Source organism: Bactrocera neohumeralis, chromosome 2 (genome assembly GCF_024586455.1).
Source record: "Bactrocera neohumeralis isolate Rockhampton chromosome 2, APGP_CSIRO_Bneo_wtdbg2-racon-allhic-juicebox.fasta_v2, whole genome shotgun sequence".
NCBI classification, from domain to species: domain Eukaryota; kingdom Metazoa; phylum Arthropoda; class Insecta; order Diptera; family Tephritidae; genus Bactrocera; species Bactrocera neohumeralis.
In genome coordinates this window covers 8,226,911-8,239,830 of record NC_065919.1, presented here as the reverse complement: position 1 = coordinate 8,239,830, position 12,920 = coordinate 8,226,911, and the positions used below count along the sequence as shown (strand labels likewise).

At 38.0% G+C, this 12,920-nt stretch overlaps 1 protein-coding gene across 11 annotated transcripts in view; it reads right to left on the bottom strand.

The window, feature by feature from the left end:
• The window catches only part of LOC126750905 (regulating synaptic membrane exocytosis protein 2), a 99,858-nt gene that overhangs the window by 65,872 nt on the left and 21,066 nt on the right, over nucleotides 1-12,920 (bottom strand). For all 11 annotated transcript variants that reach the window (XR_007665832.1, XM_050460694.1, XM_050460695.1 and 8 more), the window contains exons 3-7: nucleotides 8,515-10,575; nucleotides 5,597-5,801; nucleotides 1,447-1,569; nucleotides 1,046-1,381; nucleotides 211-979 (exon numbers count right to left, since the gene is read on the bottom strand). Coding sequence is in view for 10 of the 11 variants with exons in the window: in XM_050460694.1 (XP_050316651.1) it covers nucleotides 211-979; nucleotides 1,046-1,381; nucleotides 1,447-1,569; nucleotides 5,597-5,801; nucleotides 8,515-8,624 (1,543 nt within the window). In the remaining variant the exon portion in view is untranslated. The remainder of the gene's footprint in view (nucleotides 1-210; nucleotides 980-1,045; nucleotides 1,382-1,446; nucleotides 1,570-5,596; nucleotides 5,802-8,514; nucleotides 10,576-12,920) is intronic.

The following is a 12,920-nucleotide window of genomic DNA, read 5'->3' as shown; positions in this document are numbered from 1 at the left end:
TTCATTTTTTTAGTAAAAAATTTCAAAACATAAAATCGAATATTAAAGTTGAATCGAATACTCAATGAGAAGTGGGTGCGAGCAATTGTATTAGTTAAACCACAAATGTTTCAAAAAGCAAGTAAATAGTGGCAAGTGTACTTTGTAGAGGGAAAGTTAGAGAGTGAGAATAGAAAACATATGCAAATTGGACAAAACGAGCCGACTCACCGTCGTAGTTATATTCGGCCGAGTGTGGCGCTAGCATGTGAGCTTGTATCTCCTCTTCCGAGCTGCTGAAGGAGCGCTGTTGCGGTGGACCGTATTGGGCACCGACTAGTGGGCGTCGTTGTTGTTGTTGCTGAAGCTGTTGCTGTTGTTGTTGCGGATAGCTGGCCGTATCCATGGCGTGACCGCCGCTTATGGTGAGATTGCGCGACAATGGCGCCGGTTTCTGATACGATGCGCCGCTTGGGCCGCCGCTAAACGGTGGCGTAGGCAGTTGTGCCGTTTGTGGACTGTATGAGTGTTGATGTGGAAGCCTTTGTTGTTGCAGTGGCTGTTGTTGTTGTTGCAGTTGCTGGCGCTGCTGTTGCTGTTGTTGCTGCTGATGTTGTTGTTGCTGCGTCATGCCACCCGATACCTGTGCGGACGCAGGCTGCATATGCGAGCGCAGCGCCTGTGGCTGCTGATGTTGTTGCTGTTGAGGCGGCAGATGCTGCTGGTGGTGTGGTGGTAAATTGCGTTGTTGCGCCTGCTGCTGTGACACTGTTGGCTGCTGATATTTGTGTTGTTGCTGCTGCTGCTGCTGGTGTTGTTGTTGTTGTTGTTGGTGATGTTGATACTGCACATGCTGTGCATGTGGTTGTTGTTGCTGCTGCAGTGGCGGCTGCTGCAACTGCTGCTGGTGATAGCCTTGTTGTTGTTGCTGCTGCTGCTTTTGCAACTGGCTTGGATGCGCCAGATGTGGATGTTGACGCATCAAACCATCCAGTTCACCCTGTAAATTAATAGAAAATCTCAATTAACATCTTACAACACAAACAGTTTTCTTGCAATTGCATGCCTGATAATAGCGTGGATCATCGTCGGGAATTGCCCGCTGTCCACCACCCGCTTGCTGCTGTCCACCTTGCGTGCCATATTGTTGCTGCATCTGCTGCTGCTGCTGCTGATGCATGGGTCGTTGACGCTGTTGCCCGGGACTCATATCTGCGCCGCTGTCGGAGGCGGACAAACGCCGATTTGTGGGCGTCTCTTGCTGGGAATATTGCCGGCGCAGCACGCTTCCCGTTCGTTGCATTGGAAGATTTTCTTTTTCGGCCGCGCTGCGTGTTCGCTCCAGCTTCGGGCGTTTGTCTAGTGTGTCGTGCGGATCGACAATGGCTTGCTGCGAGATATCCTATTCGAGTACAATATAATTGAGTTGTATCATGGACATATTGGTGCTGTTGTTTTTGTACTTACACTACTGCCATCAGGCTCGATGCGTCGCAGGAAACTATCCTGTTGCTGTCCCTTATTCATCCATTGTCCAGTCTTTGAAAGTAGTTCCTGCTTTTTGCGGCAGAGTATACAGACCCATATTACCTGATTTGGAAAACAAAAAAAATATATATGTGAGAGATAAGAGGAATAAGTAATTAGATAAAATATATTTTATGTACTCAGTCCAGTACTGTTATTTTATCATGTAGTGGGTGTTTGAAGTCACAAAGCCACGAGATCACTAAAGTCATCAGCGTGACCAGCTAAGTCGATTCAGCCATGACTGTTAGTTTGTCCGTATATCTATATATAAGCGAATTAGCGCCTTATATTTTGAGATAACGATCTTAAAAATTGCACATATCTCTTTCTCCCTAAAAAACTGCGCGTTTGTTGGAACTGCTATATCATAAAGTTGCCATGCCAACTGATCGACTAAAATTAAGTCTTTGTATGGTGAACTTTTTCACTTGACGAGATATCTTTACGAAATTTGGCATAGATTAATATCTAAAGCAACGACGCATTCTACGAAGAACTTGTTCAGGTCGGATCACTTAAGCAAATGTCTGCCATACAAACTGAACGAACAGAATCAAGTTCTTTTAGGCGACCTTTTGTGAAGAGTATTATAGTTGAAACCGAAGTTAATGTATTACCGACAAAGCAAAAAGTCCAAAAAATAATTTCGCATGACCGTAAAATGAAGTTGTTCGAGATAGCAGAAACTCTGAAGATATACATTGAATTGAATTTGGGCATGAGGAAGCTCTGTGCAAAACCAACGACGAGTTGATGATTCGGAGCAGTGTTTGGAGATGTTCCAGCGTAATAAACCCTGATATGTGACGATGGTTGAGACATGGTTCACCACTTCATTTCGTAGTCCAATCGACAGTTATCGGAGTGGACTGCTCCAAAGCGTGGAAAAACGCAACTGTCGACTGGCAAGGTTATGGAGTATGTAGTTTGTGATGTGTATGAAATAAGTTTTATTGACTACCTTGAAAAAGGAAGAACCGGAAACAGCGACTATTACAAAAACTTATTGCTGCACACCGTACTGTCCAAATCTGGCCTCCAGGGACTATTTTGTGTTCTCAGATGTCAGAAGATTTCTTTGGCGACTGTTTGAACCACTCTTTCACATTAATTGCTGTTGCGACAAGAGACTATAGTTACGACAACGTTAGTGCCTTTATTCCTAGGAAACGAAATAGCGTAAAAAGTCTTGTAGCAGTGGCAGAGGGAGACTCTGCTGCTGAGTGAGGTCCGATCATAATTGCGCGGATATTAAAAACGGTAGAGAGAGAAGCATAGATTCTCATCTATTAGCATACTGTGGGAAGAATAGAGTTAAGCCAAACGCTTAAAATCAGCACCTCATAGTCACTGGAATTGCGAGTTTTTAAATAAGAAAATTGTCTGTCACGTTTGTTAAAATACAAAAAATTAAATAAATGAACGATCATATTTCCCTCAACATGTACATATTTTTATATATAAAAAATACGTGTCACGTTGTTTGTCCGCGATGGACTCCTAAACTACTGAATCAAGTTTAGTAAAATTTAGCACACTGTGTCCAGTTCGAACCAACTTAGAAGATGGAAACATCTCCATTAACCATGCACATTGGCCGGTCCAACAATTTGTTGATGTTTATTAAGTACAATCTATTAAGCGGACAACTCTATTAGCTGGACAGAAAGGCTGGTAACCAGACATTGAGAGAGCAGCCTTAAATTCGTTATTTTTTCCAATTTTATTTGTATGAACATATAATAAAACATAAAATTGAACCTCAAGTACAATCCCTTGGATTCTTATACCGACAAAAACGTTTTCGCTTCTTTATTTGTAAATAAAATTTTCACTGTGTTGAATAGTTTATTATATGAATAATGAAATAAAATGTATACCACAGTAACGCGTGGCCGGATCCACTAGTAGTTATATAGATTGTAAGGCTTGAACAGAATTATGACTCAGACGGCATGTAACATCATACCCCCTTCAACGCATGCATGGGCGTAGAATTATTACACATACGTTTATTTGTATGTGTGTTTGTGTCGCGCTGAATTCGATATTTTGCCAAAAACAATTATATATATTAAATTACTTTTTTAACTCGACCTACGTCGCTTTTGCAGGCAACTCGCCTATCACACTCTCATCTGACCTATATGCCGCGATTTCTTGCGGAATCACATGCGTTATGTCAAACACATAAATTAAGTTAAAATCAAGGTCATGTAAGTGCTAATACTTTTCGCTAAGACAATGGAACTGAAAAGAAAGCAATCACAAACAGACGACAAATCCGTGGTAAATGATGCCTTATATGTATACTTATGTATACCATATGTATATGTTGTAAATGGTGCAGTATATGCTACTATGTACATACCGCTTGGCAACTATCAACTTATTCATGCTTAAATACATTTGTCGTTGAAGGACAGTTAGCGCTTTGGTTTCTGGTGGTTATTAATTAAAATACAAATTTATGCTGGCTGAAATGTACGCATCATATAACTTTTTATATTTTCTTCAAGCGTTTTCAAGTGATTCAAAAAGTAAAAATGCTTTTTAAAAATGTTTCTTACTCAAGTCAAAACCGCAGAACCCAATAAAATTTCAAAATCGGTGACTTAAGTTTATTCTCTACGAGCACACATTAAAAATGTAGTCGAAAACACATGATTAATTTTTTGTTGGAATTTCTGCTCGCATGATAGTGTCTTCTTACTTTCTGATGAAAACGTGACCAACGAGTTTGAAGCTAACTCCAAATGGCTAATGGAGTGTATAAGAAATTTTTCCATGGCAGATATAACTTCGAAGACTTGTGTTTGTTTCGTTAGGTGGTATCGAGGTTACCGATCCTCTTTATACGACACAAATTTCATTTTTTTTTGAGTTTTCGAGTTTCAAAACAAAAATAAGTTACACGGAGCCCGATCCAGAGTATACGGTGTATGGATCAGTAATTCCTAGCAATATTCAAACAATTTGGCAGTGACATAGCGGAAGTGTAGGTTTTTTTTGCAAGTCGAAGTCTAATCGGTTCAGTAATTCGACACAAATAGAGCCCTGTATGTTTCCCTTCTTCAAGTAAACGACGTAATCTGTAATTTGCTGCAGAAGCCGGATGATCTACGGCTTTCCAATGGACAGTGAATTTTCCGCTTTCTTTGGAGTAGAATCGCTCAGAAAATCCCATTGTTTCGATGATCCCATTACCTCTGGTATAAACCATTGGGCATTTTACCGACGGTCACGATAGAAAACAGAAAATTCTTTATTGATTTGAGATTTTGCTTGTCCCAACAAAAGTTCAATTGGCGGTCAGTACGAAAACTTTATCACGTTATCGTCCGTATTAGAAGTTTTAGATATGTTGATTTTGAAATACTTTACACCAAATTTGACATCATAGATAGATAAAGAGTCAATGTACACAGCAACCAACAGCTCTTTGATTTCATTGCGCCAATTCTCTTTCGAAAAGCAAAACGTAATCGTATCACCGATCGATAATACACTTTTTTTAGTTTTATTTAATTCGTAAACTCGTTAGCTTCCACACGCCTTCAAAACAAAACTACGAGTTTGATGTGATTTTGACAGTAACCGTCTACAGTTGTCGCCTACACGCCAGTCGATTTCTTTTTTAGGGTACATATTCTAAACAAGATTTGCATATTGTTAAAAATGCAATATCTTTTCATATTCAATTTAAAATTATAAACACACTTACATATATTCTCTTCTCTTGATGCCTTAAAGTAAAAACCAAAGTCAAACAGTTTAAATGCACTTCCTCAATTCATTAATGCATCTGAACACACGTTGAGAAACTTTCATGAAAGCCTGTCAGATTTGCTTTTAGAACTTATCGACCTGTCAAATGTAAATAGGCTTATTATGATATGTGTAACAAACAACCTAAATGGAAACATGAGTGCATATACCATATAATTATGCAGAACTAGCGTGAACCTATTCATAAACTTCTTGGTCGCTCAGTTAATTGGACTTTGGCTTTCGTTGACTGTCATTCATTGTCAGTGCCAGAGTATTAATTAAACAACGGTATAGTTCGTCGTTAGCACACGCTTACCTTGTTGCTGCGCAGTGTCACTTTTCCGCCACAACGCGCACAACACACGATGTTGCAATAATGGCAAATATGTCCAATTCCATCAGCGAATTTCGTTTGAAGGCAAATGTGGCAGATTGCACCCAATTCGATGCCGGATTTCTTCTGCTCCTCGGAGCGTTGGCGTATTTGCATTTCTAATGAGACGACCTCATCCTGTTTGCGGCTAAAAGCATATTATTAAATATATAAAATTAAATTCACTGCTTAAAAATAATACTTGTATGTAAAGGTTTTTGTAAAATAGTAAGTCGAAGTAAGTAAGTGATCGAAAGTTTTTTTGTGCCGAGTGTTGAAGATTGTGAATTAAAGCTTTACCACAAAACGAATTGAATATGAACCTGATTTTCAACAACTTGTCGAATTGGACCCTTGGAATGATGGCACATTTATGGCTAATTTATAAGCGCTCACAGACATAGAGCAGTGATCTGCACCATAATCCGTTATGTTACGGACCTCTTTTCCCTTGCTTTATTGCTTATCTCGACTTCTTAATAAAGCAAGAGTCATCGTCTCGAATTAACCGAAATCTCCACAGTCATCTATCCTAAGAACGCACCGAAAAATCAACATTATTAAACCAAACCCATTTATAGAATCTTAATTCGCTGCTGTTCTCTGCGAGCCGATGTTTAACATTTCTATATAAATGCCCGCTGGGATTACATTTCGCATCCCCCTATGTGGCGCCCTTGACAATGTTACTGAAATTTGCATAACTGAACTAACTAATTAGTACGACGGGCATCGCCATAGCGCAGTAGACTGTAAAAACGTTCCTTAAAATTTCCACTAACTCGAGTTCAGCTACTGGATTAACGGATCAATGTAGAGAATTGAAAATGAAACGGTGGCAAATCTGCGCAGAGAACTGTGATGCAAGTTAACAATGGGAGTGCGTAGAAGGTGTGGCAATCAATAGAGAGTTCTAAAACTGCGGTGAATTTCGGTAAAATTAATTGTCTTTTTGCTCCGCTGACATAGTTTGTTTGTTTCACTGCTTTAGACGTGTGGTTTTTCATTCAAACAGTATTTTTTCGGATTTAGTCTTTTTGATAGCTATGTATTACTTGATTTACACTGTGTGCAAACTTTTTTCCAAAATAATGGTCCATATCTAGCTGTGTGCAATATTTGGTGTTGTTGTTGAAAAGGGTACCTAATCCCCGTTAGGATGGTAAGGATTAGCTAAGTTGTCGTCGGTGTCATTCAACGGTAGGCCGAAGAAACGTCGACGGGGGACCAAAGGGAGAGAGGTGTCAGACGAGTGATGTTTGTGGGGGTATGCGAAGAGGTGGCCAGTGTTATGCGGAGACTTATTGAACGTGGTACATATATTAGATATGTCGGGTTCTATTCCGGATAAGTAGGTGTTTAACCTGCTAAAGTAACTAGAATGAAGCTGCGCAAGGGTCACTCTTGTTGCTCGCGGCAACTCGAGCTCTTCGTCTGCAATGTTTGGTGGTTTGACTCCAAATACGCCATTCATTGAAAGGGAGTCGGTGAAAGTGTTGATGGCTCCACTGTGAATAGCCGTCAGTGATTGTCGGAAGTTAGTTGTGTTCGAAGTATGGTCGGCGTATTGTTTGATGTCGTCGACGTAGTTGAGGAATGATCTCTTGACGCTCCTAGGAGGCGGTTCCGCACCAAGCAGGTGGCTGATTTATACGAAAAAACCCCAGTAGGAACTGCTTGGAGAGAAGTTCATTATAAGCTGGGAGCATACGGGCCTCGCAATGCTCGTGTTCGATAGCAGACACCAAGAGACATCATGTCATAGTCCGAAGTGCAGTGTTCTGACAAGTCTGGAGCTTCCTCGTCTGCGTTTCACTGCATTCAGGCGACCATATTGGTGCGGCGTAATTAAGGACCAATATTCAGCCGACATTATAGCCTAGTAGACTCAGTGATTCGAGAAACTATCGATCGGTTTCGAAAATCCTTTACTTTGGTGGATAATGAACATTCTCGGAGAGGGACATTATTACTGCTGCGGTGCAGAATATATAGCAGAATACAGAAGAAGACCCGAATGAGTTTGTCCGGCATGGCGCGCAATAATTGGAGCTTTGTCCATCCGTTTTATGGAAGATTTTGCGATAGTATTTCGATTAGCATAAGAAAATTTGTATGGCCTGATGGAATCATTGGTCTATATTTCTTCAAAAATAGAACTAATATTACAGTCAATGGGATACCCTATAGAGCATGCTGATGTGGGCGACATTTGGTTCCAACACGACGGTGTCACATGCTATACAGTCAACGAAGCATTCAATTTTTTGAACGATACTTTTAGTAAGAAGGTATTACAAGTATCTCGCATTGTGTGCCTGGGACGTGGCTTGCACAATTGTGCGATAATTTTTTGTGGGTTTATGTGAAGCGCTTGTCTACACTGATAATCCCGAGCCGATATTTTAAGCATTATTGCCGGTTTCAATCGCCGCAAAATGTGGTCGAAAATTGGTCCTCTCGGCTGGAATTTATATGAGCAAACCGCAGCGGGTATTTGCCCGAAATAATTTTGAGATAAAATGGCAAGCTCTCATCATTACAATAAGGCTAAATTCTTGGCCAAAGCATTAAATTGTAGCACTTTTATTTCATCTTGAAAGCAACATGTCTAAAAACATCATAATTAGACCATTTGCTGAATACTTGTAGACTAAACTTTAGTGCCAGTATGCCGACGAGAGGTATCGGCAGCTGAATTGTAACTTATTACGTCATTGCTAATGCTCTCCTTTGTAATTAATTACATTTCCTTACTTGCAAACTATAATTCTAAAAACAATATATAGACTCTAAGTATAAATATATTTATGTAAGTATATAAAGACATATTTATATATTCATAGTCATTTGATACTCACCGCATTATCTCATTGTGCGCCTCCTCCTCCTGCTTTTGACGCATGAGTACATTTTCGATTTGCATACGCTCATGTGGCGTTAGGTGCGACAAATCTGGCATATCATCCATTTTTCCTAACTACAACGCCGTTTGGCAATCAACTATCAATATATGTATATATGTATGTATGTGTGTACGCTTGTTTGCTTGCTATGTGTACCGTTGTACCGTTGCGTAGCGTAAGGACCGTATACAAAACTCGCTAGGCTCGCTTAACAATGGCGAATCGTGAGTTGTTGAGAGCTTCTAATATAGCTTAAAGCTTAAAGTTCAATAAGGCTTTGAAATGTGAAAAAAATTCATATAGAAATAATTTCGTTGATTTAGTTTACAATATCCGCTGTCCCGCTAATTCGATTTGATTAATTTATACTTTGTTTAGTGTTACCATACTTGTATGTAGCTACTTACATTAAAAGTAGTATGTAGTTTATTGTAGCAGTAGTTGTTGTTGTTGTTGTGGCGACAAATGACGTCTTCTACTGGCCTATGTACTTGCGTTGATGAATATATGCTTAGAGTTGTTTTTATATTTGTTGCTTTTTTTGTAGTTATTTTATTTTCTTTATTTCTGCGTTTTGCCGTTATTCATGTTGTATTTGGAAATGAGCGAGTGCTGTTTAATTTTTTTATGAATTTATGTTATTTTTTTATGATTTTTTGTAGTTATTTTAGAGTTTTTAAATATTCTTATTTGCTTTTTTTCAATTATTAATTAATTAATTTGAGTAATAATTTAAATATGCATGTATTGGTTTTTGTTATTTACTAGTATTTTAAAGCTTTTGCAGTTTTCGTCTAGTTCCTTCTTCCGCTACGTCGTAGTGCCTTCTACCATCCTTGTAGTCTAATTATTTATTATTAACGAAATTCTATTTATATATAATACGTGTGTATGTGTGTGTAGTTTGGTTAGAAAACCGCGGTTTGCCTCTACAAGTTGCTGTGTTGCAATTATTGTGTTCGCTTTTGCCATCTGGCTTCGTACGCTGCGCTGTGACGCTGGCTGCTCGACAGTGCTGCCTATTCTATTTAATTTATGTTTGTGGTGCAGACGTTGTTGTTGGTTTTTATTGTGTCAACAGTTTGCAGCTCATCACAGTCCAAGGTGAGTTTATTTTTTTTTACTATTTTATTTTTTGCTAATTTGCTTTTTCTCTATGATATTCCGTTATGCTGCTATTTTGGGGCATCTGTGCTGGTTGTTGTTGTTGTTGTTTTTTTGTTTTCGCTTGGTTTTGGTTTTGGTTTTTGTTGTAATTCGTTGAATTATGTTCTTCGTCAATTAAGTTGGCGAGAGTCCACAACATTGCGTTTCTTGTGTTGGTGTTGTTGCTGCTATTGCTCCATTTGCTCTGGCTGAAACTCGGTGCGCTACGTTGAAAGCCAGTTGATGTCACCTGTAGTTGCTCTATTATGCTTTTGTTGTTTTGTATGTTGTTGGTATATTGATGTTATGTTGTTTCTGTTGTTGTTAGTCCTCTAGCGATTTCCAATGTTTTTGCTGCAATATTTTCGTAACACTTTCAGTTCACCAGCGCTGCAGTACCAGTATTGTTCAGTTGCTGTGTGTGTGTAAGTGTGGGTTTGTGTATGTGTATGTACTTTTGCTTGTATTTGCAAATTGAACCTTGTTGCCGTTATTATAGCTCCGTGCACCTTAACTCTTTGACAATAGTTTCCAATAACGGTTATTGTGCTGCTGCACGTACCTTACAGCGCTTTTAACTTTTTTTATTGTTGTTGTTGTTGTTGTTGTTCTTGTTGAGAATTCAAGCTTATATCGCCGTTAGATCATCCGCACTGCGCACCGAGTAGATGCGTACACATTTGTTCTTATTTAATCATCTGTGCGTAAGCTCGGCATTGTACATCCCTTTACTGGTAGGTGTATGTGGTTGTTGTGATTCGTCGTGTGCGTCTTTTCTGTTGTGTTGGCTTCTGTGCAACTTAACTTCTTCACCTTGTTACCTAATTGTTTTTGGTTTATCATTGGCACCTTGCTGTTGAATTGTTGACACTGAAATGTTGCAAAACATTGATTAAATTGTTGTTTTTTTAATGTCCATTTAAACTAGGCAACTTGAAAAATAAAATTGCTCTTAAGCATATGAAATATTTGGTTTGAGTATTGTAAGAAAAGCTTCTGTTTTACATTTTGATGACAAATACTTGAGACGTTTGGTGGCAACAACATTACAGTATTGAGTTTCAGTTTGCTAGCAAAATATCTTTCTTTTGCTGGCCTCTATTGTATATGCTAAATTGAAATCTCAAATAGATTTTTTTCAAAAAGATCACAATAATAAGAACGCCTGTTAGATTTTGATAAGAAAACCTTCAATACAAATAAATTGTTTCCAAAAGACCACTCAAAAATTGTCATCTAAGGCATGAGTCAACTTGAATTCTAATGCAATATGGTTCTTTTTTATGTTTATAGGAAGAATTGTACTATAATTTTTAATTGAGTTCGAAGATTAGAGTTTCTATTGATTGAAAGTTTGGAACCTTATGGGAAAAGTGTTTTATACCTTGAACAAGGATTTGCCATAAGTTTTTTTGCAACTCCCAGAAGCAAACGTCGGAGACCCTATAACATGTATTCATATATGTATGTATATAAATGAGAGAGCTGGACAATTGGAGTTGAATTAGCCATATCCATCTGTCTGTCCATCTATTCACCTGTCGGTCTGTCTGTGGCCTGTTTAACACCAGCAAGCTGCTTATTTGTCTAAACCGCCGATAACGATAGCATATAGTTGCCACACGAAATACTTTCATTTGAGGAGATATTTTTACGAAATTTGGCGTAGGTTATTTCACAAGGCAACGGTGAAGTTTTAGGAAAAATTTCCGGATGGAAACAATATATTAGCTGCCTTACATTCAAAATCAGGCTCATTTAAATAATCGTTTGTATTCTTGAAGGATATTATAGCTTCTGAGTAACAATTACCTCATGATATGTGAACAAGTTCTATTGTAGAATACAAATTTCTATGAAAAAAAATATCAAAAAAGCAGGCCATATTACCCTACTGGCCCCTAAATGTTAATTAGTTAATGTTATAGCAATAAGTGGGAAATTAGTTTGAATTTAGTTAGCTATTTTACCAGGAAATCTATTGTCATAGTTTGATTCACGTGTATTATTATTACTTTACTGACCCCTTAAGTGACAAAGTGACCTTTTCCATAAGCAGAAATAGTTAATTCCAGTAGCGTGTTCCGCGCTGCCATCTTTATCGTAACTATACCTATTTGAGTCGAAACTTAGGACATTTTAATTATGTTCAAACTTCCTGCATCTATGGACCACCCTCGTACTCAAGGATTTGTTAAAACTAATACAGCCCAAGTAAAATGCAGGCATCAAAGTGTTAAGAGTGAACTCGATTTTTGCGGCTTTCTCTTTATAAACCTTTAAAGTCCTAAGAGAGAAATGTGCAATTTAAAAGCAACCAAATTTTATCTCACCGCTTTTATACATATATGGTATATTACTTTGAGCGGCGTACAGTGAACAAAGGAATGTCCTTAATACGCAAAACAATCTCATTACGCTTTTTGCGTTTATCAAAATTACTAATAAAATGTTCATAACAAATACGAAATAAAATTTATTAAAAAAAAAAAATTGTATAGGTTAATAAATAATTAATTAATTTCAAATGAACAATTGGAAAAATGAATAACTTTCACTAATTTATCGAATTAAAATGCCAACAAGTTATAGCTTGAGTGCTAAAGTTGTATAATTAGAACACCCCTAATACGGAATTATATGTGCAGATGTTCCATATAAGTCCCTTGTTTGCTGCTTGGCTGCAGTCGCCACATAGTGTTGCAATGTTGCACACCATAATTTAACCCTTCATTCAATTGTGGTGCATTGGCGCAGCGTAATGGGGTCGATATCCTTTTGATATGCAATCCAATTTGATTATATAAAATGCAAATATATGCGATAGACATAAAGTAAGTGAGAATCTCCGGATTTACCATACTGACATCAGCCGTATTTAAGTATGTATGTATGAGTTTAATATTGCAGGAAGTATACCACACTAACAAATAGTATTTCAGCTTATTTCCAGTATTTTATACTAGTGTGGGCAAGAAACAGTAAGACTATAAATAGTCTATATATTTTTTTTTTCTGGATTGGTGTGCCTATCAGTGACATTTCTACCAAATATCACATCAAAATAATCATTAGTGTTTAGTATACGCTGGTCTTTCTGAAGTACATAAAGTTGGTCAATATTTATGAAAAGCGAAATTATTCAAAAAAGAATTTTTTAAATTTTGTGTGCGGAATCAAATTTCTAGTGTCGAAATGTTCCGAATGTTGGAAAA